The sequence below is a fragment of the Notothenia rossii genome (assembly GCF_949606895.1).
Source record: "Notothenia rossii genome assembly, chromosome: 4".
In the NCBI taxonomy this organism is placed as follows: Eukaryota; Metazoa; Chordata; class Actinopteri; order Perciformes; family Nototheniidae; genus Notothenia; species Notothenia rossii.
The window spans coordinates 82912403-82938340 of NC_136902.1; the positions used below are offsets into that span (position 1 = coordinate 82912403).

At 40.2% G+C, this 25938-nt stretch overlaps 1 protein-coding gene across 5 annotated transcripts in view; it reads right to left on the minus strand.

The window, feature by feature from the left end:
• Positions 1-25938, minus strand: part of lsamp (limbic system associated membrane protein) — a 678342-nt gene that overhangs the window by 25878 nt on the left and 626526 nt on the right. For all 5 annotated transcript variants that reach the window (XM_079674361.1, XM_079674360.1, XM_079674362.1 and 2 more), the window contains one exon: positions 8896-9021. In XM_079674361.1, the coding sequence (XP_079530487.1) occupies positions 8896-9021 (126 nt within the window). The remainder of the gene's footprint in view (positions 1-8895; positions 9022-25938) is intronic.

Below are 25938 nucleotides of genomic sequence, written 5' to 3' on the forward strand. Positions count from 1 at the left end.
AATATTATTATGAATATTGATAAATACTGTATTCTAACAATACGGTATTCTGTTTTTCACATTTATTATTTTTTATTTGTTTTTTTTAAATCTGTTCGAAATAAAGATGGAAATGAAATGATTGGTATATCAATGGACAGTGTATTGATATATAATGGATTGCCACTTAGAGATATTAGTGTTCCCTGATGCGATGCCCCTTTTGGCGACAGCATTTTAGTTTAAAAGGAACCAATATTGGTTAAAAATGGGGAACAAAACGGTTGCCTCATTTAATTGTGAATCATCCAAAAATAATGTTCCCTCTCTTCCTTCTTTGCTGTGTCATATTTGCCACAACCACTAGAGGGCTTTGTCACTTCCATGTGAACACATGTCACTTGCTTTAACAACTGATATGGTTGTTTATTTTTGGAGAGGACAGTTTAAAAACAATTAAAGAAAAACTCGAGATATAGCCCAGTCATTATTTTTCACATTGAGGGCCATGATCACAAAAAGCTAAGCTTTTACCTTTTTTTCTGTTTAGGCATCATTTTCACTCTGCTACAATATAGCAAAAATTAATTAGATAATTTCCAATAAAAGGGGAAAATTGCACTCAGCTGCTAAGCTTTATTGTCCTGTATGCGCTTTATAATTATTAAGTACAAAATCAATATCATTTTGGAAAAAGCACTTTGAGGTAGGGAAATAATAGATACTGTTCAAATTCATGGTTGCCGCTATTTTTTTGACAATAAAAACAAATATCACATTTCATTCGGACTGTTTGTGATTGTGGTAATTGTAACACTTTGCTTGTTATCTGCTTAGGCACTGTAAGCCAATAACAAATAAAACCCTTTGGGGTAACTGGTGCATGTACCACTTTAATGAGCACCTTGTTTGCTTAGCCTGCAGGAGTCCACAGTGTAACTCATAATGAAGTATCCCCGGCTCATTGTCATCTTTTATCACGCTCAAAGGGTTGTAATATTTACCAAGTCAGAGTATTAGGCAATTTCATCTGATGGTTCTCTGCAGTCTCGACACAGCAGGTCCAAAAACCTCTGCCTCAGACCTACTCTGGCAATTTATTATGAGACCTTAGGAAAAATGAATTCAATTTAGTCCCACAATCCCTTAAGTACATATGTAGCTCAGTGATGTGTAAGCAATAACCAGCCTGACCTCTTGTCTCAATGACACAAACAGCATCTTTGCTGCACTCTAATTATACATAATATACATATCCACAGCAATGCAAATGTTCTTTCTGTGTCTCTTTCATTCAATCCAACATGTCACTTTGTCATTAAAAATCCTAACACGTCAGTTATAATATAATTAGCGTTGTGATAACCGAGGGATGGAGGAAACAATAGCAGACAAATAAGATTGCACGGAGCTAAGAAGGAGTCGGTTCAGCTTGGATGGCCCCGTAGAAACAGATGACAGCTGTAATCAACGTTGACACCAAGAGAAACCCTACTATTAACTATCTCATAATAAATCCTAGGATGGAATACAGATTTAGACAGATAGCTGAAAACTTCTATTTAAAAGTTGGGGGTATCATTTGTCACATATAAATTGTATAAGATTGCTTCAGGTTCTACTTCAGAGCCCCTAGGAAAATAAGTATTACAGGGAAAACCTTTCTATATACGTGGTCTGACTTGTTACAGTTTGAAGACTGGGTGGTTATTGTCAGTTTGGTTAGCCAGTTATTTGTTTTAAAGGTTTGCCTGTTTATTTTAAAGCACATTTAAAGCAACTTATTTTTTAGTTTGACAACATTTTAAAAATATAAATAAACCATTGCACATTGACTGAATGGTTAACATTTCCCATCAGAATTTCTGAGAGCCAAAATGACTGGTTTTGTTTTACATTCCGAAAAAACTAAAATATTCAGTATGATCATAGAAGACTAGAACATCCAGAAAACATTATCATTTAAGAAGCTGGAAGCACATTTTGGCTGTTTTCCTAAAAATAGAGCAATGAACTGGATATTGAGAAAGTTCCCAATTTGTATTGCTGTCAATCAAATACTCAATTGCTTCTACTACTCAGAGCACTTGTAGCTCTAAATTAGCAGAATTGAATACAAACAATAAGTTATCTAATTAACATATCAAGCAATTCACTATTTTTTTCCGTGAAGAAAAAGTTGGTCTTACTTTACTTTAAAGTTAATGTCCACAATAACAGATCGGAGATGAGCGTAACAGTACAGCATAAAAAAAAGCACTATGATGAGAGGGGGTTTTAAACTTTTCATAGCTGCGAATAATTAACCTTTCCTATGGGGTTTTTCCAAATGTGAAAAGTGTCAAAATGTGAAAAGTGTCAAAAACAAAAAGTGTTTTTTCTTCTGTGAAGGCAATGACATTTTATTAAAGTTAAATAGACAAACGTGTATCGCCTGTGAGACCTTTGCGGTTGTCTTTAGGGCTAGACTGGGATTTTGAATCAGGCCAGGGGCCTCATTATAAAAACATTTTTATAATTCTTGTCGGATCTTACTTTAAAGATAAGGAAAATACTGTCAGATCTAATTACAAATTAATCATCTTTGCAGTCTTAGTTGGGCTTGTACATGGTCTGGGAAATGCAAAGCGTCACTATAGGATTTCAGTAGACTTTCAAATACTTATTTTTTATACCTTTTTCAAGACAAAAACAACAGTGCTGCCTTCATTATTGAATTTCTGGAGAGGGTCTCTGCAACTGTTATAGAGGACGAGATAAGACATGTTTTTTTCCAATATAGATAGGAAACATATTACTGTAAACATTTCCAAATTAATAAAGGGTTGCCTTTTGCTGGACTATGCATCCTGACATTTTAGGAAATAGCCAAACTGTTAGTTTTAGCCTTTATTGAGACTTCAGGTGGATCCCCTAACTGTAGAAATACCTTCTTCCTGAAGAAAGGCTGAAATGTTGACATGGACCAGCCTTTTGTTACTCATAAGCCGCTTTCACACCGCAGGACTTGCCGTACTTTAGTGCCACGACACTGAATCCGCCAGGGGGCTAGTGCCAATCGCATTCACAACGCAGTACTTTCCCTGAGGCAAGATTACGCTGACGTCGCTTCGTCTTCTTCTTCTCTGGGTTTACTGGCAGGCCGCAAAACCACTTCACGGCGAGTACAAAAAAAAAGAGAGAAGAAGAACTGCACGGGGGAGGGGGTATAAAGCCCACCCGCTGTACATGAGGCGTTTGTTTACTTTCCGACCTCAGACATGATGGAGTTCACTGAGCTTGTTGTCTTTGTGCTCATGTTATACAGCTTTGTAACTGGGTTATTGCAGCCAACTAGGGATTTGACCCACTCGTCGGATGCTGTAAGTGCAATGCTGGTTCGGAATCAGTCTAACGGGGCGTGGTTTGCAATTCGCCCAGCCAATAGAAATAGAATAGAAATTGGCACTCTTTTATCACCAGGTTCGTACCACCTCTCTAGCAATGGCCAAAAGAGTTCCCGGCACTGAGTAGTCCCGGCGGTGTGAACGCGACATTATTGGTATTAATGGAACTAAAGAACCAAAGTACCAGGGAAAGTCCTGCGGTGTGAATGTGGCTATTGTAGTCCCAGTGAATACTTAAAGGCCATGTAATGCATCTAACACAGGTGTTTTTTAACATGTAGTTTAGATATCACCAGAATAAAAATAAATAAAAATGTTTAAAGTTTCGTCATAATTAAATGACATAGACGTTAAAAACCGATGTTGGTTCCGAAGTTTGCCGAGTACGCCCCCGATCACTCCCGAACGAGCGGTGACGTCACACGTGGCAAACATTGCCATTTGATCAAATCAGTCCAAATGGCAAGCAACGCGATAACTTCAGTCAGCGACAGCGACAGCGATCATTCAAGCTCAGATTCGGTGGGTTATCTGGATTCAGTTACAGAAGTAGAGAGTGAACCAGCTAGCCTTTCACTTCAAGGCATCTTGCCTTATCAGTACGAGCCTCTTGCCCAGCAATCGAACAACGAGGCAGAAACTTGTGAAAGAGAAGCGGATTCCGCAGCCGGCGAGACTCGAGTCGGCAATACTGAATGGTAAATTCAGTTTTATTTAATTTGACCTGCACTAAATGTCGATCTTAATTTGTCATCTGTTCTTCACACGTCCGGCAGATATTGTTTTGTTTTTTAATGTTATGTACAATATTCAGGTGTACATGTCAATGCTGTGAAAGCATGCCCACTGCAGATGAATGTGTATGCTGCAGAGAGATCTGGCAGGTGATGGAACAAATAGACAGTTTGCAACCTACTGACCAGATAGCAGAGTCCTGCATCGGGTCGGGTATCCGCGGGTAACGATGGGTGACCCGCAAAAAAGGTGATTTGCGGGTGGTATTTTTTCAAACGCTTTTTTCCGGGTTCGCTTCTGGGTAAAACAAAGATGATGCGGGTCCGGTTGCGGGTGTTGCATAATAAATATATTTAAACAATAATAATTTAGTTTAATGTTTAAATCCTCAGACCTCTCCTCCGCGGTACCGAGTATATTCATAAACTCTGCAGTGCATCTATCTGCTGCTGAGCGCACCACATTCAAAATGGCTGAGGTGAAGCTCTCTATAGCGGAGAATACAGCATTTTCAATAACTCTTCCTCAAGAGCGAAATCCAACGTCTGGGAGGCTTTTGGTGTCAACCTAGATGGAGAAAATAAACAACATCCCAGGCTTTTTGAGCCAAATATGCAACTGCGTGTGTTAATAATTGCACGTTGTCACTGCTTATATATATGCGGGTTCGGGTCGGGTTGCGGATCATGTGCCGGCGGGTCGGGTCGGGTTGCGGAACTAATTGGCAATATGTGCGGGTAGCGGGGCGGGTTCGGTACTGCACGTCACGGGTGCGGGGCGGGAGCGGGTCTTGAAAATCAGACCCGTGCAGGACTCTGCCAGATAGAAGACACCGACGAGAAACCAAGGTGCATTATTAGCCACCCAGGCTTTAGAGAAGGCTGTCTCAGTGTTTGGACACTGAAAATAGCGTATCTTCAATACAAACAACAACACAGAGCAGTTGATGGCCCACTACACCAGTAAGTAAATATTGATTGACCCAACTGCCTATTGCAGCTTTGCTTTCATATAATACTTTTAGTCGCTACAGATATGGTACACTTTTAAAGATACCATTAAACTCTTTCAAGCAGTCAAAAACAGCTTGGCTTTTATGTTTTCTGAGTATGCAAGTTCAATGTATGCTTGAGAAAAGAAACAACTACACATGTGAGGAAATATATAAGAGGTCTATGATTTTGTCAAGAAGTCATGTATAACCTCATATTTATTTTGTACAAGTAAAATACAAATATCATGTTATAAGCCAATTTGTAACCATTGCTACATAATAGTACTACATAACATTTTATTTTTCTCCAAATATATTTATAATCTGTATACTTTTTTTTCATTAGGAAGTATCGATATACAGCTTATCGACAGTTTGTACGTTGGTGCTGGGGTGTACTCGGCCCAAAAATCAGAGTCCCGCTGCCTGCATGTGCTGTAACCGAGATACGGAAGACTTACCCTGAACCGGGAGGCCGCTATCAGGGATTTCAATGGTCAATCTGTAATTTGACATAAGTCATGCAGCTGAACTGGTTAAAATGGTTTCGCATGATGTAAATAATTTACAAAGTACATCATTTACAATATTATTTGTGTATGTAAATATATCAACATTTTCCAAATCACAAGTTTGTAAGATTGTATTAATTTACTGTTTGATAAATAAAAAAGGGTTCTTTTGTTAATTTTTCACTTGTAACATTTTATCTTTATTGCAGTGTACATTAGTCTTTTTGGTATATGTGCGAGCCCACAAATAATTAAAAGTGGTAAAAATAATAAAGATATTCAGACGTAATTCATTTTTGGCCTTACTTATTTCACTTCAACTTTTATATATTTCAGTCACTAGGCAAGTTCACTGTACTCTGGTGACATTTAGCTCAAGCTGGCATAACACCTGTAGTAACTTAATTCTGACCCGAGTTTTGTGCACAATCTTCCAGCACCCATGATCAATGTTTATAGCAATCAGGAAACATTCACAGCTCACAACTACACATCGCTTCCCCATCATGAATTGTTAGATAAAAAAAGTTTAGCGAGGTCCGGTTACACGTTGAGCGAAAATAGCGGAAGGATACAAAACAAACAATCCAGACGAGGCTGGTGTTTGCCACGTGTGACGTCACACAGCTGGGTTAATGGCTGGCAAGCTTTTCGCTACCGGAGCGGAATAACACGGGAAAGTGGCACACATTTCATGTTATTTGGGGGGTATTTATGGAAAGAATCATTGATGTTGATATGTCAAATGAAACAGTGGAAAGTGATGAAGCGAGTTTATTAACACAGAATAACATTTATTTTGGACATTACATGGACTTTAAGAGACTCCCTAGCTCAGCAAAGCAGCGTTACCGCCCAGGCCGGCGAAGGAGTGAGACCACAGGTTGCCAGACATTATTATCTCTCTCAGCAGTCCCTCGCTAAACAAAAACAAAAATAATAACAGTGCTCAAATTTGCAAATAGTGTGGGGGATGTGCCTTTGTAGATTTACCGCATTCAATCCTGCCAGGAGGCTGACAGGATTGTTCTTATGTCACACTGTTTCAGTAAAAAACAAAGACATGTCGGTGGTAGTCTGCCCACTACGTCCTCAACAAAACATAGGGAAAGGACTATTGAATAGGAAGTTACCTTATTGAAGAAATTGAATATAACTCCAGGTGTACAGTATTTAGTAAGGCCCAGTACATTGCAGCTTGAACAATCTAATATCGATATTGCTTTTTCCTTCCCTCTCTATCCACATCTCCATCCATATTCTTGGAACAGTACTTCAAGCTGTTGAAACCTGCAAATGAGCTTAACCTACAGTGAGGCATCTGAACTTCGAGGGTTTGATTTCAGCTTCACTGGGAGACCAATATGGGGAGCTTTTTTGTTTTCACCCCACTACGCAGCCAGTCTGATCTATATGGCTCCCAGGATGAAGCTGAACAGAACACTCTCCTTAATGCAAACAGACAAAAGAAGCAAATACACCCGCCCAAGTTATTCAGCTTCCAGGTACAGGTAACGGATTTGATGAAAGATGTCTGGAGGGTTGACAAACTGATGCAGTAATTGATGAAGACATGCGACTAGAATGGTTTTCAATCAGCGAAAAATGTATATCAAATGGAGATGTTGTGGACATGAACATCTCCATCCATCATACTATAGTGGGAGGGTTATTCTTTTCACTGAAATTGGATTAAATCCCAAAGCAACAGTATCACCCTTATCTGAACACACATATACAGAGAGATGTACGGACCGACACGCAGCCTGTACACACTTTGATAGCATCTACAAACAGCAACATGGTTATCACATGAAGCGAATGTAGGAGACTCACCCCATGGTTAGATAAACACAGCCTTGCTAATGCAAACGTATAGTTATAATAATCGTAAGGATGGAAACAAATAAGAAACCAGCAGGCAAATTAATAAAAATAAATAAATAAATAAATCTTTCCTCTTTAGCAGCAGGCCCCAGAGCTAATGTTTTAAGAGAGAGTAAGGGGTGCTTCAAAAAATACAATATCTACCACATACTTAAGGTAGATGATTAAAAACACTGTCACACCATTACCCAGACATTAAAGGACCCCTATAATACTGTTTTTCATCAATATATTATAGGTCTCAGATATACAAAACATGTCTCTGAAGTGTTTGGCTCTAAATACCAAACAGTTTGTGCATTAGCATCCCATAATCCCCTCTGTTTCAGCCCTGTTTCAAAAGGGCTGATTCTGTGTTAGTTACTTTTGATGAAAAAAAGGAGTCACTCACTCTGCTATATATTTGGTTAAAATAAACACAATAGCCGCTTTCACACCAAGTACTTTGCCGTACTTAGTTCCCAGCTCTTAGTTCCCAGCACTTAGTACCCCCATGGAACTAAGAGCCGATCGCGTTCACACCGGAATAAGTTCCCAGAGGGAAGATTACGCAAATGAAGCCGCTGACGTCACTTCTACTTCTTCTGCTTTGGGTTTACTGGCAGGCCGCAAACAACTTCACGCCGTATAGTGCCACCCAAAGTTCCTGGCCGGAAGTCCCCGGAGTTGGGGACTGGCTTCAGTAGAAGCTGCTGGGACTCCCAGCTTCCGAGTAAATCGCCAGAATGCCGACACCTCCTCATCTCCACCTCTCCCATTTTTTTTGTGTTGCCATAAGTTATTCTCTCTCTGTTGGTGCGTGGGGCTAATGCTAATGCTAATGCTAATAATGCTAATGCCAGCAAATTCAATGGCGGCTTCAAAAGACTTGTCTTTTTACGGGGCGTGGTTTGCAATTCACCCAGCCAATCAGAAATTGGTACTTTTTTCTCCCCAGGATAGTACCACCTCTATAACAGGCACTAAAAAGGGGGTAAAGGTTCTCTGAACTAAGTTCTCTTTTTGGTATGAACGCAAAATTCCAGGCACTAACGGAATTAAACGGGAAAAGTACGGGTAAAAGTACTCCGGTGTGAAAGCGCGTGATGGTGCTCTAGGAGGAGATTCAGGTGATAAGGTGGGGGGGGGGGGGGTTACCTTGGTTGGTGATTGGCTAATGGTTACACAAGCCAAAACATCGTTATGACATCATAAAGTGGCCAGAATCTGATCAGCTCATTTTCAGACAAGTTTTAATATAAATGGATCAGGACAAAAAGAGAGCGAATCTTTTTTCCTGAAATTTTCAGAATCTCTTTACACAGAGTAGACACATGTTTATAAAACATACATGACAAAGTGGATTTTGCATAATGAGTGACCTTTAAGAATCACAAAAATGATAAAAAATAACAATTCTCACCTGAGGGGTTGAGCAGTCGCCAGTTGATTGCAGGGTCCGGCCGGCCGCTGGCCAAACAGCTGAGCGTCAAGTTACTGCCCTCGTTCACCGTGATGTCTTCTGACACTTTGTAGATGTCTGCTGGAACTGGACACACAAGAGAAATGACATCAGGGTTAATAACGTTGCTACTTTTTATAGTATGTAATATACTGTGCAATTTATTAATCCTGTTTTTCAATACTGTGCAATTATCCGTTTCATCTGTCAAATAGAATATGTATATTGAGTATATATGAATACAGCTATATGTGTTATATTTTCTGTCTTGGTTTTTTATCCTGTATGATCTTTATTTATCATAAAACCATGTTTTATTTTGCTGCCCTTACTCTTGAGCTCGTGTTACAGTAGTTGTTGGATCAATAATGTTCTTTCTTATCTTATTCTGTTTCATATTACATTATATTGAGAAGGGCAAAGTTTGTTATATCCCACTAGACATCTAAACTTAGCTCACAGAAAGTTCTTATTTTTTCCAAGTAGTTAACTGACATTTTCCCCCTTAAAAATCAATAGAGTTGTACTCATCTTTCTTTAAAACATATTTTCGAATAACCAAGCCAGCTGCTTTTTTCCCGTGACATTTATTAATGTGTATTCATTTCATTATATGTCACTTGTTAGACTCAATACTGTGGACAATCCCCACAGGAGCAATTTGGGTTGAAGCGTCTTGCCCAGGGACACAACGACATGCTGACATGCAGTGGGGTTTGAACCTGTGACCCTCTGATCCCAACACCAAGGCTCTATCCACTGCGCCACACAGCTCCCATTCACAGCAAGTATTGGCTTAAAGGTCCCATGTCTTGGCCATTTCTACTGATCATAATTCCATTGTTGAGGTCTACTAGAATAGATTTATATTGTGCAATTTTCCAAAATCACATTGGTTTCTCTAACAGCATCTCTGTAAAGTATGTGTATTCACTCTCTGTCCTAAACGGCTTGTTGGAGCTCCTGCCCCCCCCCCCCCCCCCCTCCCTATGAGCACAGTGGCCGTCTGCGAGACAGTGAGACAAAGCGAATCCCAGCCCGAACACACACACACAACCGCAGCCTGGCTGGGAGTTTGTGTGTGTGCTCACAACCCGACTCCCAGCCTTGCTGCGTCCCGCCGTCTCAGGGAGGAGAAATCGCCGGAGCTGCAGCTGAGAAAAGATTGAGTGTGTGTGTGTGACGGCTCCGCGGACGTAACGTAACAGCTCCACGGATTGGTCCATTTGGGTATGGGCACGTCACTGTACCCAGGAAGAAAAAGAGAAATCTCCAACGAGGCGTTCTGGGGCAGCATAGACAGGTCTTTTCTGTGTTAGAGTTTTACTCCCTACAGGGTGTACTTTGAGGGTTTGTGACTTTGCAGACCGTTTACATGCATACAAACCTTCATAACACACAAGGGGACGGGTAATAACCGGAAAAGCATGACATGGGACCTTTAAAAGACATCACATGTAAACAAGCTGAACTCTATGATCTTAGTAAAAGGAAGAGTTTATAAAAGCTTTGGAGAACCTTTGTTTCCTTGCTGCTATCGACCCAGAAGTACTTACAGCAAACTTTTCAACCCAGGATCCAAATAAGCAATTTATTCGCTGCCACAGGACCTAAGCTCATGGAAACAGATTGCTTCTCTTGTCATATGGGGACCCACCAGAGGCTTGGCTCTGATTCTGAGTTCAGACACAGACCTTAAGAACAAGCTTTAATATATGGAGGTGAAATGAAGAAACTTTTAATGTGTGTTTATGTGACACTTGTGTTCAAAGCAACACAGAGCTTTCTCATCTAGACAGAGTGTTTAATGATCATCCTGCTTGTTAAACACTATCAACCCCAAAATCCTACTGCTCTCACTCCAACACAACAAACCTAGAGAGCGAGAGGGAGGGGGAAATTTCAACTGTGGTGAATACACTGTTTTAAAGCGAGTCAGCAGCAAAGATGCAATCAATCATACAGGATGTAGAGGGCATACATCACTGTTTCCACAAACTGTGGGTGAAGTGGTTTGAATAAGGTTCACATTAACAGATAAGTAGTCAGAAATACAAATAATGATGAATGACTTTTGAATATGATAAATGTTGGAGCATCCATAATGCGGGCAAATGTTGAAGAGCAACTTTTAACTTGATAAGCAGTTTTTTTATCAGGTCTACATTTGTCTGGACAGGAAACACTAAGGGTTGTGTGTCTTTTAATTTAACCCCATCACTCCCAGCATAAATACGTCCAATGTTTAATCTTACACATGAACCTACTAATGTTCTTGGTTTGGCTCCATCCTGTTGTAAGCCTAAATTTGCTCTGTGACATCAAAAACAATGTCATTGTTTAAAGTGGACCTATCATGCTATATTTGAATAATATAGTGTAGGACCATACCTATATAAGGCATATTTATACTTTTTATTTTTCAAAATACCAAACAGATCGTGCATTTTAGCCATTCTTCATTTTGCTCAATTTAACACTGTCTTTGCATGGGCTGATTCTGTGAGAACAGCACCATCTACAGGCCTGGCATATGTACTACAGCGTCTCCAGCGCTTTCGAACGGCAATGTCCGTGGCTGTCTCCTCCTGATTGGTGGAGTTGGCCCAATAGCCGTAGCGCCACTTCTGTGACGTCATAGAAGTGTTCAAATCTGGATCAGTCTGTATCAGATCCGTTGCAGCCCCTTTTTAAGAGATTTGGATATGGGGGAAAATAGAGAGGGTTGTGTTTTCTGACACTTGGTGAGTTCCCTGGAACACCGGGGACACATATTCATTTATAAAAGACGTACAAAAGTGCATTTTGCATGATAGGTTACCTTTAAACAGATTAGTGTTCTTTTAAACGGTTATACAGTTAAAACCTTTGTCAGTAAATTGTCTCTTTCTGATCGTAAGGGACATTTGTTCAAGAGGAGAGAGTGTATACAGTTGCATGCAAACACCTTGAGAAAAAGCACTTTGACCAGCGTCCTTGCTCGAAGGACTTCACCCTTTTTGAGGGTCCACTCAGAGATCTTCTAGCTTGTTTATATTTTTGTGTCAGAGGTCAAACACTTTAACAACATGCAGTTATTTCCACTCTCTGTCTCTTTAAAAAGAAAAGAAAAACTTGCTAAATCATGTTCCTTTCCCCTTAATGCAATGTGAACCTGTCATTGTGCTAAACTAACCCAGAGGAGAACATTAAACACAACCATGTTTCATTTTAGTATTTGTTTAATGCTTGTACAACCAAAAGAGGAGGTCCAACAATGAAGACTTTAACGACAATATTATTTACTGGACCTTTACCTACAGTATACACATACACTATTTTGTTTTTGTTATGTACATCAAAATATAGAGTTTGTGTTCAATGTTTGTTATTCAAATTGGGATGTAATCATTTAGAGGTCTTTCTTAAAAATGAAAGAAGTTCAAACAACTCCTTTCCAGAGCATGCTGTTTCTGGCTCTCTTGCCTTTTTCATTTCGGTGCCCGAGGCTGTTTCCAGTGCATGTCAACTTTATATTGCATTTGCATTTCAATTAAGGTGTTAAATCAGGAGGTAGAAATATTTGTTAAATGTCAATGTTTGAATAAAACAATTGCCTCAGAGTCTGTGGCCTCGACCTGCACAACCAAGGTAGTGCATTAAACCTTAATTGCCATGACTAAAATAACAGTATATGCATTTATATCTATTCCTCCATCCAAATAATTCTGTTATAAAAAGCACAGTTGGGAGGCAAGCAATTAAAGCCTAAAGACTACCTGCTTTCAAGTGTCAACAGCAGCACCATTTGTTGTAAAAAGCTAGTGTATAAAGGGACAGATTCTGCCAACTCTCAACAACTGTTGTCAATTTGGCCATAAAGAGGGCACTTAAACGCCAACTGCTCCATTAAAAGTTACTCAGTGGCTGTTCAATTGAGACTGCACTGTAGCCTTGCTATGGGCTGTCTATGGGCAATAATTAGACTGATAGTATACAGTATGTTGTGGATTTAAAACATAGCACAACGTCTTGCAATCTGAGCCACTATCTGTCTAAAAATCTATATCATTTTTGAGAACAGAACAGTATCACAAACTTAATTTTGTGATACTTAACTATATCATTCCACCCCCTTTATTACAACCATCGTCCTTTTCTTGCAGTCTGGCAAAGTAGATTATTGTGCTTTTATACAGCTGCTTTACAGTCTTATCTGGATTTAATGAAAGAAAAGGTTATTGTGTTCACCAAGCTGACTGTGAAACTAACAAAAACCAATATGGAAAATTCATACCGATTGCCTTTAACATTTCCCAGGTTGTGAACACATGTGTGAGAGCGGCATCATGTGGGAATTCATATGCTATCAAAATCTGATCTGAGTTGTCGTCTTGAATTGAAATAAAGCAGCCCCGTGTCTCTATATCGATTGTTTTCTAAGAAACAATATATCAGCGTTGGTCTCTTTCAGATTGTTTCTCCAGCAAGGCCTCTCTCTCTCTCTCTCTCTCTCTCTCTCTCTCTCTCTCTCTCTCTCTCTCTCTCTCTCTCTCTCTCTCTCTCTCTCTCCACAGTAACCCATCTCTCTAATACCATCTGACAAGACTTTCACAATCGTGCCAAACAGCATTTTAAATGAAGTCATACAGAGTTATTGCTGTAGTCAAATGACCGTGCCAAAATGAAGATGTCTTTTCAAGATACGGGAAGATTGAGCGGGAGGGGCGTAGACACTCGATTGAGGTGACAAAGAATCAAATTGCCTTTTTTCCACGTGAAAAACAACCAAAGTGGCAAGGGAAAGGGTGGGAAAGTTGATTGGTTAGTTAGGATATGTGACTGGAGGATTAAACCTTCCAAGCATATAAAAATGATTCGGGGAAGAAACAACTGCTCACATTCTGATAACCCTGCCACCTCTATGAATAGGATGTGAGGGGAGCTGTAAGATGGAGAGGGAAGTGGAAAAGGAGAGAAGCTGAAAGAAATCAATCAGAGCCATATAGCGCCCGATGTCCAGCTGTCAAGAATGTGGGGACAAGTAAAGAGTGAATTGTGATATTAGTAATAGGTCAACCTTCAAGGTACAATGTTGGAAAGGTCATCTCCTTGAGAGCACTTTACCTCTGCAACTACAGGATGGATGAATTCAATGGAGATTCACGTCATTCTTCACACATGTGTTTTACTATACCACATTTTGAACATCACATTCTGTACAAATCAATGCTGCACACTTCCTATGTACTCTCTGACTTTATGTTTTTGTTTCCTTATTTATTCTATTTTGATTTAAATGTTCTCATACACTCCCAAAAGTGAAATTAATTTCCGTGTATAGCCAAATATAACCTGCTACTGTATACAGGTGGCTTTATTCATCCACAGTTTGGCAGTATTCACCCAACCAGAAAACTGAATTTCCTTTCCAACTAATTATCTTTTATTTGGCTTGTTTTTTTTATTCCTCAAAAATAATACATCTCTGATGAACATGTTATAAAAAACACTGACCTTGCTTTCAACTCTAATTTTAAACATCAAAGAAGAAAAAAAACGAGAGAGCGCAAGGGTAATTATGGGGGGGTTGTTTAGCTTTGCGCATTATGCAACCGCATTGAGAAGGGAAAGAGAAGAAGACAGCGCCACAGGCTCTTTCTCAATCCATGTAGTTATTCATTATGTGAGAAGTGAAATCTTTGCAATATTAATCACCAATTAATATCAAAACGGTTTTTATATAAACATGAACCAACTATTGGAAACTTTAATCAAGATAATATTGTGAAACATGGTTTTTCGACATCATTAAACCTGCTAGATGTATGGATTTGTATCGGGCTGCAATTAAGGGCCACACAGATAAGGATTGACAATTATCAATGCAAGTATTCCACATACATGTTAAGCCGTTATTAACCATCCAACAACATCAGTAACACTGACAGTGAATAACCCCTGATGCTATTGTGTGTAATGGCTCTGCGTCATTACATTTTTAATTGGAGGATCTTTCCTGTAACCTAAAGGTTGCTTGAGTGTTCATTCATTTAAAGTGACAGGCTTTCATGCAGTTTAGAGTCAGCTGTAGATGACAGATAATGGGCTTAAATATCCTCTTTGTTCAGGGAGGAACAAAGTGTTCTACTCTTTTATCGCTTTGATAACAAAGACTTCAAGCCTACATTTATTTGCAATCGTGTGTTTTTATAAAAAAGTATTCAGTTTGAGCTTGATCACCAAATTATCAGCTGAGTGAAGCAGATAATCCAGCCAAGGAAAATACTGCATATTTTACAATGAATAAAGGAACCTCTAGAATTTGCAGTCTTCCCCTAACAGGACTGTGGTTGCAATTTTTTTAGGAAACAAAACATTTATAGATAGATAGATCTTTAATTTGTCATTGTACAGGTACAACGCAATAACAATGAACTCAAGGTGCCAACACGCAACAACAAGACACTATAACAAGAACAAGACACTATAACAACAAGAAATGGGACTTAAATAGACAGGATATGGAATATGTACAATAATAATAAATTAAATTGCACGATTCCCCTCGTATTGCACGGAAGGCTTATATCATTTAAATATTAGCAGCGTTTAGTGCACATATGGCCCTGGGAAAAAAACTGAATTTGAATCTGTTGATGACCCTTTGGAGTGCACCCCTCTCTGCGGCTGTGCAGCTGAGGAACCACACGCATATGCAGTAGGTGAGGATGCTTTCCACGGCGCAGCGATAGAAGGACACAAGCAGGTCCTGTCTGAGGTGGTAATTCCTGAGTATTCTCAGGAAGTAGAGTCTCTGCTGTGCCTTCTTGACGGTTGCCGTGGTGTTGGTTCTCCAGGACAGGTCCTCCGCCAGGTGAACGCCCAGGAATTTGATCACTGAGACTCTCTCCACACAGCCTCCATCAATGTACAGGGGCTGCATGTCGGTCTTCTTCCTCCTAAAGTCAATGATCATTTCCTGGGTTTTCAGCTTGTTCAGCTGCAGGTTGTTTACTTTGCACACCGCTAGCAGTTGCTCCACCTCTTCCATGTACGCGGTCTCGTCACCCCCTGAGATGCAGCCCACCACGGTGGTATCATCAGCAAACTTTATGATGGAGTTGCTGGTGTGGGCGGGGACGAGATCATAGGTGTAGAGGGCGTATAGTAGGGGGCTCAGCACGCAGCCCTGTGGTGACCCTGTGCTGAGACTGAGGGACGTGGAGGTGTGGGTGCCTATCCTCACTCTCTGGGGGCGATCAGACAGGAAGTCCTTAATCCATAGACACAAGGAATGGGATACTCCCAGGACTGATAGCCTGGTCACCAGTCTGTCAGGGAGGATGGTATTAAATGACGAGCTGAAGCTCCCCCTACTCTCCAGGTGAGACAGGGTAGAGTGGAGAGCTGTGGTGATGGCGTCCTCCGTGGATCTGTTGGCCCTGTAGGCGAACTGGTGGGGGTCCAGACCGGGAAGGAGGGATGAGACGATGTGGGGACGGACCAACTTCTCAGAAACTTTAGCGGGGGTGGAGGTGAGTGCCACTGGACGGTAGTCATTTAGACAGCCGATGTTGTTCTTTTTTCGGCACCGGGATGATTGTGGATGTTTTCAGGCAGGATGGGACGATGGCCTGGGACAGGGACTGGTTGAAGATCTTGGTGAAGATCCCCGCCAGCTGGTCAGCGCAGTCTCTCAGCACCCGTCCCAAGACTCCGTCCGGCCCCGCTGCTTTCCTCGGGTTCACTGCCTTCAGTGTACGTCTCACCTCGTGCTCCGTGAGGATGAGGCTGCTGAGGGCAGGTGGGTGTAATGGTGTGGCTGCTTCTGATAGCCCCGTCTCGTATTTATTTAGTTTATATGAAAAAAATACCGACCCGTGTAATCCTGGGTTGAACAACAAGATACACGTGATGTTCATGTCTGGAAAGCGTAAGTATGCACGGATCAATTTGCAAATATGTGCTGCCAGTAATAACAATACAATGGTATTCATCACACACGCATAAACATGACTGTCTGCCATGAACAATAGTAAATCCCACCTGCTCCACATCTGCTAAAGCACAAACATGCTCATTTACAAAAAAAAAGTACCCCATTTCACCATGGTTACTCCCAATATGCTTATAAAAGGCAAGAGAAAGCTACATTTAGCACTCTATTTCCTGTTGTAAAAGGAAGCAATTACTTCAAGGACAAAGACGTAGAGATTCTCCTAAATGTGATTTAGCAAAACAAGACATTTCATTTGGCACTTTCACCACTGTCTTGTCCAATTTAGCAAAAGCCACCGTATGTGGAAGGGTAATTAATGCTGAGAACAACATACTCATAATATAAAATGTGTAAAAACATGATTTGACCTGAAAGTTACATCCAAGAAGAATCACAAAGGCATCCTCCCTGATTTTTGGTACAGAGAGTGCTACTCTGTCTTAAACAAAGGAGACCGTAACAGACTTGCAATATAAAAAAGAAATGGCTAAGCCCATATCCACCAAACAGACTGACAAAGTGCATTTTAAGAGAAGGAAGTAATGTTTTGTTGCAGCGCCGCTTGTATATGCCAGTAAACCAGGGCCCTGCATATTTACTTCTGTAGATATGCTTACACAATTTGCAAGCTCTGTCCGTCTCTCCCACTCGGCATCCCCCCTGTTCTCTATTTGCTATAATCCCAGACATTCTATTCTCTCATGTATCAAAACCTGAATGCCAACATTTTAGTTTGGTCCAATTCAAGGGCATGCATGTTGAGCGTGAAATTAGCCATTGAACAGAAGCGCAAAAAGCAGCAGGTAATACAGGATGCAACCGTGCCCACCTGGTTTCTGTCAGATGTCTTTATTTTCAAGCTAAACGGTTCTCTACAATTCAGGGGATAGCTGCGCCAAACACTATTCTGCTCTCTAGAACAAATAAACAACTTAACAGCTTTGGACTTTGAGTGTGCAGTTCTCTATTTTCTTACCTCGCCCCATCAAAGAATGTCATAGTGACTTTAATAAGACACAATAACAACATTGTCAACATAAAACAAAATGTTTGAGTTAAAGGAACGTATATATTTTACAAAGCAAAGGTTACAGTTTCGTCGAAGACAAAGTAGTCTACAGCAATATATCATCTATACTGTTATCTGTTCTGCGAATACCATTTCATGTTTTGTATTTTGTTCCTATAGGCGCATTTAGCTCCCTCCTACAGTACATTCACCCCCTGCTGGCTCTCAACGTGACATTTGGAGGAGTGATGTGGTGCAGCATCGAAGAGGCGTGCAATTATGCTCTGCTAATTTGAAACCATTAGAAGAAAAGCACTCGCAGCTCTATAGCTTTTTAGTGTGTGGAAGCTTTGCTTTGTACTTTGTACAAAACAAGGCCAGCCTTACAAAGGTATAACAAAATGAACAATATGACCAGCCTGATGGCCACCAGGGTGTCTTCTGTCACAACTCAGGGAATGAAAAATGTCACCTTAAACTAGCTTGTGTGAGTTTGTGTCAGATGTTTTCCTTTTTCTGTCTTTTTTGTCACCTTGAACTTTCAATGGCTTCATTGCAGGAACTAAGATAGGCAGAGCTGCACTCTTTAACTCCGTGCAGCCAATTAGAAAGTCATTCAACTTTCATCCGGTTGTATTGAACCAGAAAGAGGAATGCTGTAGAATGGCAGCAAGATATAGCCATTGGAGGTCAAATAAAGAGGAATAGCACTCTTAAAGGGAAGTCTTTTATTAATTTGAACCCCTTTCACTTAAGATTTACCAAAATCCTTTTAAAAGAGGAAAAAAGTCCAAAGTTAAGAGGAGACAAAACTGGAGCAAATGTAATCATCATGAACAATCTCCAAATGTCTGCAATGTGCTTGTGTTGATAAAGAATATCTCTTTAGATGAACACTAAGCCTTGTGGCTGTGCCTTCAGTTGTAGTTTTACCACTGAATCATAAATGCTCTATATGCAAGTTTAATCACAAACACACATTTTGTTGACTGTAGCTTAGACTGTGCGTCCCCATACTGTGTGACTCATTGTCAATATCAACTGTTAATCCCTTAAACTATTCATGTTGACATTGTTACCTGATGTAAAGACAAGACACATCTGCATTGCATGAGCTGCAAACACACATTTCCCCTGCTCTATCATGTCACCGTATGCAAAATGTGAAGGAGCACCGATCTCACTTGATCTGAGGCCTTTGGGGTTTTGTTTTCTGTAGCGAGATACACTAATTCCTCTCCGCCTGGCACAGCAGGATTGCAAAGGGAAGAGAATGCATAGGTTTGAGGAGTGGGCTGACGCTGCTGTCGCATAGCAAGCTCAAGTGGCCCGGCAATGCCCACAGGAAACCCCCCTTTCCCCCCGGTGTACTTTTAGCTGACAGAAGAGAAGAAGAGAAGCTAGATGAGAGAGGTGATGACAGAGAATAAGACACCACCTCCTCCCAATCCCAACTGTAGCCGTCAGCAGTGGCAGTGCTTTAAAAACCCAAGACTACAGACTTTCAAAGGAGAAAAAAAAACTTCCTCTGTGTTTTGTCCTCAGGAGGATTTTCTACATTTGAAAACCATTTCGATATGTAGACCTCTCTCCACTGAGGTGATTAATTAAAGAAACCATTTTTCAGTCTGTCTTCAGAGGTGTTCCTTCAACTAGGGTCTCGCAAAGGCCAACAACTCGTTAATCACATGAGTATTTAATTTGTGTTTGCACTAGAGGCAAAACAAAAGAGGCGCAAGGCAGAAATGCATAGCAGAAGTTTTTGCTGACAAGCTCAACACATGGCAGACAGTAAGGGTCAAAGAGGAGAAAGCGCTTAAAATTGTCGATTTTTTCTTTAAAACCAACAAATGGTTGCTCTTATGAAAAATGACTGTGTTTATATATTGTGTATAAACTGTGATTCTTATCTTGACCCAACTGGCTCATGCATATCGCCTGCATCCTCAGGAGCAATAGCTTTGTACTTTAAGCTTGGCATCCACAAAGTGTGGAGAGCTTGCCAAGAAAAGATGAAGCAGATGTTGCATTCAGGTCAATATTATTTTACAGCCCAATATCACAAATTTGCCTCAGGGGGCTTTACAATCTGTACAGTCATAAGAGACTCTCTGTCTTTGTTGTCTCCCGCTTAGGGAAAGTAAAACTCTCTAAGCCCTCCACAACCCTATCTGCCGCTCATGATAATGAGAAATACAAAGGTGGCCAGACGAGCTAGAACCCAAGGTTTTAAAATCTTGGCTGCAATGGCTGCCTCTTCAACAACACGTTTTATTGGTCTCAACTTTTCAATACTAATTCCTGCCCTTTGCTCTCCACTTACAAACACCATTCCTCTTTATGTCACTTTGTCCAGACAAGGGCTACTAGAGATCATAAGCCCTCGCATACAGCTGAGATGCATTTTACGCCCCACCACCTTCCCTTTTCTTCCTGATGTGAAACCAACCTCATCTTTTTTTTTTTTTTCCTATTTCAAAACCATTTCCAGGTACATCTACAGCTGGTTCAGCAACACCTGGGTCCATGATAGGCAGGCAATGATGTTGAGTAAAACATTTTTCTCACAACAAAGTTATTATCAAATCATTCACAAGTTACACATAATTAGGTAAACTACATTGCCAATACAAATCTCACTTTAGGAATGGAACTGATTAAGGAGTAATAATAGAGCTCAAAACTGCATTCAAAATGTAAATGTGTTATGTTCATTTGAGCTGTGGTGGTTTCATTGAACAAATTAATATTTTACGTCTGATTATTTTTTACCTATAGGTTATAAAAACAATAACTTGATTGGTTCTATTGATTGGACTATTGGCCCCTGAAGCCCCCCCCCCCCCCAGAACCGACCCTGACACGGATGAGGAGGGGATGGAGAAAAAGGGGGTTATAAGAACAAAGGCACATGAGGTATTTGGCTTTATTTACCGGACTCACAAACTCTCTACATTTTAGCATTTTGCTTTGCATGAATGAGTTCCAAAACCCGGGAATGAGTTAGGCTTTTACCACTTCTGGTTCCTTTGTGTCAAACCAGAAATCATGTTGAAATCGATGAAAAAAAACTTTAGGAAAACCAGTTGTGAATGTCCGAAGCTTCTGTGTGTCATAAAAAAGCTGTTGCTAACAAGCGACTAAATGAGACTGCTGAAGGTCATCATGCCATAAAGTACAAATGGCTTTATCTTCCTAATTCTAATTACTCTAAAAAACTAAAAAATAGTAGTTTAAGGAAACAAAATACAGTCTGAAATGCTCACTCACAGCCTAGTACAGGTCTATTAAATTAAAGCTTGACTTCATGTGGCATTCAAATGGCCGTTCAGCGTAATTCCCTTGATCCTTGAAGACGCTGAAAGATATTCTCTGGAAGTCAAACCAGGAATCAGCACCAATCAATAGTAGCTGATTTGCCCCCATTTACTACGATACACATGATTAAAGTGCAGCCATAATGGGTAGAGTGTGTATATCTCCATGGGAGTGTGTGTGTGTTGGTATGTGTGAGTGGTTGTGACCATTAACAATCAAGACCCCTCTACAGACTAGAGGCCTCCAGACTCCTTGGCTAGGAGCCATTAACTTTAAACATGAGATTGGGACTGAAGGTTCTTTATTTGAGTCTGCAGCTTAGTTGATGGACTCTCTGCACTCTCATGCTAATGGAAAGGGGAAATGGGATCGATCTGCAAAAGCCACCTGACCCATAATGGTATAATCTGTATATAATTAATAAAAACACGTGCCCAAATGCAGGGACGTAAGATTGCACTAAAAGCAAGCATACAGTACATTTGAACCTTCATATACATATGTACATGTAAATACATTTTTGCTTAGGTTTTATCTAACAGTTTCCCACTCCAGTTTATATTTTCATCTTCACAGTTTCTTATTACTACAAAGTTGCATGTTTAATTCCTGTCTAGGAATGATTAGGAACTTGCAGGGAAATGAAACTTTCAGCATCTTTTTAGCTGGCTACATTTCACATCAAAACATTCAAGTGATAAAGCTTGTTGCTCTTGAATAAAGATGAGGTAATCAAAACAGATATAGATTAGAGAATACATGAGAACGAATAACAGAAGCAGCAGGGACTGAGGTATATTTCCATAATTTAGGGCATCATTTGAAATCAGTGGCATGAATTGTAAAAAACATGGAATATCTAAAACAAAATCCCAAATGGATACTTGGAAAGCAACAAATCATAAATTATATTTTGATTTTGAAGAACATCTATTGAAAACATTCATGCATCTCATGATATGAAATTGCCCCTCTCTCCCTATCATCTTCCTGCAGTATTATTCTCTTTACAAAAATAAACAAAAATGCAAGCAGGATGCTCTCCATGTGCTATTGGATTATGACTTGAGTTTTACCTGCTAAATACGTCACATCACTCCAGACTGTGTAATCCACATGTCAGTCACCGTTTAACCTCCAGTATTCTCCCAATGAGAAATAGGACTTAAAAGGAGGGCAATCCCAGTTCATTTTATGGATGTACCTGCAGCTGCTTTTGATGTGACACTGCAATAACCAGCTTATAGCACTCCTTGCTTCTGATCTACACAACACAGTAAGAACTTCAACAGTTTAGTGCCTGTGTGAGCACTAAACTATATACAGTACATTCACAACACAGCACAAGCCTAACTCAGGCTGGCACAGGGACTTCCAAGAGCTGCTTATGTTCCTTCCTCAAGCACTAAGGACCAAATGGGCGATGATGATTACATTCACAGCCAGGAAAAAGGATACAGATGAGCGCAGAATTGTTTAATCACAATTTGTTCAGGTTTACACTTCTGTTTTTATCAACCATGACAGAAAAAAGCATAATGGAGTTGGTGCTTTCTCGTGTTAACAATAAGAGAGAAGGGCAGGAGGTTTCTTTTATTAAATTAAGCAGTAAATGTGATTTTTTTTAAAGTGACTCATAAAAGCTATGGTTAGATAATTGTTTGATCATTTGATTAAATTATGATGTAATTGCCATAACATTTCATTTATTTCATTTTCAGCTTCTCAAGGGACTTAGAACTATTGAAAATACATTAAATAAAATAATCAATATTGAATGAGATAATTTACAGCAGACAGAGTTTGCACAACTTTTTTTCCAGTGTGTCATTGACTCAGAAAAGTGGAAACGAAGGCCTGTCATAATGTAAGTGTTGATTAGGTTCAATATCAGCAGACTTTCAACCAGCTTGTTGGTTCTCACTGTGTGGTGAGCTGTGAACAGCTGCTAGACTGCAGAGCACCTGACACACTGAGCTGGAGACCCACCCCCCCCCCCCCCCAGACACTGGTCTCACAGCTGCAATTATGGGATATGTTTACCATCATGCTTTCTCCCCTGTGTCACTGTGGGTGTCACTCGCTGCCTTTCGACTTTTCTCTTTTATCAACTCCTTTTGTATTTCATGCGAAACGTGCACACTTGGATGCACATTTGAATGTTGTGCAGATAAATTACATAAACACACAAACTATGTCCTCTTTTATCTCAGTCTCTTTCCCATCTTACCATGCATTTATTTTGGTCAGTCCTTTTTGTCTGCAGCCATTATGTCTCCTCGGCTCTTGCCTCATCACTGTCACTCTTTCTCTGTCGCTTCCCTCACTCCATCTTTGCTTTTCTCCCCTCTTTGCCTTGAGCTGAAGTCTAATGAGCAAGTGGCTGGTGCTGGGAGAGTGTTTTCCAGCTCTGAGGAGTAATAACAAGCCCATATGTTACTTCCCACAGCGGCCACTGCAGCAGCCGACCAGTGCCAAGTCTCAAAGACCCTCCCAGGGAAAGGCATCTCCCATTAAATCTGTGGCTGCGCCATCAAAGTGCTCAAAAGAAGCACACAAAAGAAGCACACTTAACACTATACTCATGTGGCTGTGAGACACCTATGCTACAGAGAGTGCCATATTATAATGAAGAGTCATAAATATTTTCCGTCCACAAGTGATAAGCATTTTTTTCTCATTAGTGAGATGTAGTTTTAGTTTCTCCTGAGGCTTCCATTTTGATTACAGTGCGTGTGTGTGCTTTGAAAAGTTTGAACTAAGTGTGGAATAGGGTTATACAGTATACACAGCAATCCCAAGATACATTTGTATTTAATTAGAAAGGTAAATCATTCTGATGGCATATCTTTGCCTGTTATCAAACAAAATACATTCAGACAGAAACGTTTTTGACAAAGCATTCTCACAAAATGTGTGATCAAATGAATGGCATCCGAGCATTAACCACATATTAGTTAACCAGTCAGCATCAGTATACAATCTTCAAAACTTGTCAAAACCCCAGGGCTCTGATAAGCAGTCTTTGATCAAAAAGACATCCAACAAGACATAATGCTACATCACAAGAAGTGTTTAGCGCTATCAAGCCAAACAGAAGACTTGGTATGTAAGGCACTGTTTTAGCGCTGGCTACCATATGGTCCAACTAAATAACATGCCAGACATCTGCTGGGCCAGTGGGCGCTGGGAGGACAAGCACTCTCACTAAACAAACAATAAGGCTGAGTACAAATCTACCCTCATGACATACTGTATGTTAGCCAATGAGTTTACACTCCTGACATAAACACTGGCTTTTAAGTCTTCGCTTGATATATATATTTTTATTTCACACTTAACATTTTACATGACTAAGACTCTACTACTAGCCTCTGTAAGGCTTTAGTCTGGCATGGCATAGCGTCTGGCGTGCTTTAAACGTTAACATGCTCACAGTGACAATTCTAACATGCTGATGTTTTGGAAATGTAAGTGGTTGTAACCTCTCACATTTGCTAATTGTCACTAAACTCAAAAAATAGCTGAGGCTGATGGGAAGGCCATACATACGTTTACACATTTCAACTTATTGTGTCAAAAAAAGGAACAGTGTTAGGTTCAGCAAAGTTAATAGGCATCGTCCTGTCAGAAGCATGCATGTCTGTACACAACTTCAAGGCTAACCATCTTTTTGTTGTTCAGATATTTCAGTCCGGACTAGAAGCCAATATAGCCTTCCCTAAAGCTATTTCACTAGGGTGACTTAAAAGCGAATGCATGGTACACAACGCTATTTTCTCCACTGCAAAAAGTCAGTACTGCAGACAGTAGAGATAGGCTGCATCTCAGGTTGTTAATTTTCATTTCCTCGCTCCTCGGTCCTCTGTATCACTGGAAGTTGACTTGTCTGCGCCATCTTGAGTAGCGTCCCATCGCGCTTATTTGTGCCGGAGGACAGTGGATCGAGGATCTTAAATGGAGGAGTGATAATCGAGGAACTACCAGACCATCCTCCGGTGAAATCCTCAGATACTCGCCCCGCCCCCTTACTGTGTATCGCTCACTGATTGGACGATGCAGCGCATGCACTGATCTGCTGCTTCTTGACATTAGAGCAGTACCCCAAGAAAAATACATGAACCTCACGAGAGTCACTCCTCAGTTTAAACTGTTTTGTTTCAATTCATGTATCATTTAGTTACAAATATGTGATATCTGAACAACAAAGTGGTCAAAAATAATTGTATTCATTTATTGGAAACATTTTCATGATCGCTTTTTTCGTTTTACATTTTCATTTATTCAGTCAGTCATTAAGTGCTATTAAAATGTTAATGTGCTACATATCCAAACAAACAAATAAAGTGTGCAATCCAATGAATGTTAATCGAACTGGGTTTTGAATAGATAACATATCTCTTTTTCTTCTCTCAATAATTGTATTTATATTGTGCACTCTAATCAATATTAATCAAACTATTGTTCGTTTATACATTTTAAGAATGGCGTTAATCTTTTTTGAGAATGAGTTCTTATTTTATTTAATGTATTTGGGTCGACAACAGATGATACAAATGTATATGTCAGTAAATGTGTACTAACAGAGGCGGGGGTGTTTGTGAAAGCAACGGGGACAGATCTGGCTGCTGTGCGGCGTCATCACTCTCCATGCTTCCCTGGTGGGAGGGACTAAACGCAGGGAAACAACGCAAGT